General features: G+C 35.3%; 1 protein-coding gene across 1 annotated transcript; it reads left to right on the top strand.

The window, feature by feature from the left end:
- Nucleotides 1–103: 103 nt before the first annotated feature.
- LOC106315708 (PLASMODESMATA CALLOSE-BINDING PROTEIN 1-like) lies at nt 104–2,037 on the top strand. The gene is made up of 4 exons (XM_013753511.1): nt 104–299; nt 666–905; nt 1,163–1,196; nt 1,543–2,037. The coding sequence occupies exons 1-4, from the start codon at nt 248–250 to the stop codon at nt 1,814–1,816; spliced, it is 600 nt and encodes a 199-aa protein (XP_013608965.1). The 5' UTR covers nt 104–247; the 3' UTR covers nt 1,817–2,037.
- Nucleotides 2,038–2,538: the final 501 nt, after the last annotated feature.

Here is a 2,538-nt window from a genome sequence, read left to right as displayed (position 1 = left end):
TTTTTTTTTTTTTTTTTTACATATACGTACTTACACAAGCTTACACGAGCTAATGATGCGAAAAGCTCTCAAAGGGTTTTGAGAAGAGACAGAAGACGACACGCAACAAGTAGCCACTCTCATCTTACACATCTCTCTACAACACAATTAGCCAGACACTCACTCCCACTGTTTTCTCCACTTGCTCTATCTTTTCATTATTTTCTCTTTAGAGGAAACAACTGTGACATTTTGTCTGAACGCATCTATGGCTGCTCTGGTTCTTTCACTTCTCCTTCTAGCCATGGCTGGCCACTCTAGTAAGAAATTCCACTCTTCTTCAGCTTTCTTAGCATTCTCGCTGCCCTTATCTGAAGCCTTTTGGCTCGAGTTAAAAAGATTCTTGTAGCAGTCAAGGGTTTTACTGTTCCTGAGTCTTATGCCATTGATAGAAAAGATTAAAAGTTACCATTGATAGACTCCTGTTTCTTTAGTTGCTTGTACTTTGAATAACGAAAAATAAAATTCAAGATTTTTCCTTCTGTTCGTGTCTCATTTCAACTTCTTGTTTTCCAAGTTTTCCCAAATCTTGTTGGCTTAAACATAGAACAAAGAGAATGGAGTGACATGGTAACTTAAATCAATCACTAAACATTGCCTCTCTTTTTTTTTCTTGGTCTATGTAGGTGCCTCATGGTGTGTGTGCAAAACAGGGATTAGTGATTCAGTGTTACAGAATACCTTAGACTATGCTTGTGGCAATGGAGCAGACTGTAATCCCACTCACCCAAAGGCACCTTGCTTTAACCCTGACAATGTTAGGTCTCACTGCAGCTATGCTGTCAATAGCTTCTTCCAAAAGAAGGGTCAAGCTCCAGGCACTTGTGATTTCAGTGGCACTGCCACTCCAACTAACACTGATCCAAGTTAGCCTCAACCATCCTCATTTGACTGCTCTCTTGATTTTATTAATCTTTGATATACAATACAATGTACATTTGAGGAACTTTGACATGAGAACACAATGCTAAACAAACTTCAATGCTTTTTTGAATTGATCGTTAGGACTCCTTTAGTGCTAAATGACTGATGAAGACTAGTTTCTAGCTTCAGTTCTGTGGATAATAATCAATGTATTAATACATTTTCTGAGTTTGTTGAAAACTTTTTTGTTTTTATACAGGTTATTCAGGATGTACCTTCCCAACTAGTGCCAGGTATGCTTTTAACCAAACTTTTGATTATGTCAATAATTAATTCAAATATTTTTATTGGAAAGCAGTGTTCATGATTGATATGGCATTATATTTAATGGTTGTCTTTAATCTTTAATATTTTTGACCCTTCAGTTATTAGAATCTGACTCTTTTCTTTCGTTAGAGTGTTTGGGTTTAAAATATGAATTTGATTTTAAGTTCTTCCATTAGATCATTTTCAGTTCATCATAGACTTGGTCTGGTTATAAATTTCATAGGACAAGCTTCATTTATGGGTCTCCCAGAGTGATTGTTTCTTGTCTGGTACTCTCTTTGATGTAATTTGTCACTTTTTGTCTTTATCCAGCGGCTCTGGAGGTAGCACCACTATGACTCCTGGCACAACCAATCCAAAAGGCAGCTCAACCACAACCACACTTCCAGGTGGCAACAGTCCTTATTCAGGAACCTCAACCAATGGAGGTTTTGGAAACAATAGCACAGGAGCCACTGGGACAGGGATTAACCCTGATTACTCAATAGAAAGCGGCGCCTTTGCTCTCAAGAACTCAAGCAAACTGTCCACACGCCTTCTCTTGATCTCTTTGAGTGGATTCTGTTATTTCTTGATGATGCTCTAAGGATGTTAATGTTTTGGGGTTTTGTTGGTGCACTTACTTATTGTCTCTAGGACATTGGTCTAGCTTAGTTGTAGTCTATATATGTGTGTGGTTGGGTTCTTTATGTTATGTTTTTGTTGTAAGATGATTTCAGCTCTTGCTTTCACGCTTACCTCTTAACTGTTTCTGGTAGATTTGATCGCACTGTAATAAGTTATATATAAATGATCTTATTTCGTGTTTCTTGAAAAAAACGAGATTAAGACCACTGTTGCAAGGTTATTATAACCAAACATGCTTCTAAATTAGCCTGGTATTTCGACACAAACCAGCCGAACCAAACTGAATTGAAATTCAGTTTCTTAGGGGGGTTATTGGGCAAAGAATTTTAGAGGAGTTATTAAATTTTGAGATTCTATTGTTATTGGTTTGTGAATTTTTAAAATCTAAATAGAATCTATTGTTACTGGAGTGAGATTTTTAAATTTCACTCAAAATTCTTTGTTATTGGAAAAGTTTAGTTTTCATTGATTTCAAGATTCTATTAAAATCTATTGTTATTGGGATGTAAATTTTCTTTGTTTTTACTCTTAGTACTCAATTTTGAGAATATCATCTATACCCATAAGATTTTTGAAATCAATGTAATAAAATACACTCACATACAAAAACTCAAATTGAAGAATGAAATAATATACAAATCACAACTTTAACATAATATAATTCACAACTTAAAAAAATAG

The sequence above is a fragment of the Brassica oleracea genome, chromosome C9 (genome assembly GCF_000695525.1).
Source record: "Brassica oleracea var. oleracea cultivar TO1000 chromosome C9, BOL, whole genome shotgun sequence".
Classification (NCBI taxonomy): Eukaryota; Viridiplantae; Streptophyta; class Magnoliopsida; order Brassicales; family Brassicaceae; genus Brassica; species Brassica oleracea.
This window is presented reverse-complemented; position numbering and strand designations above follow the sequence as displayed.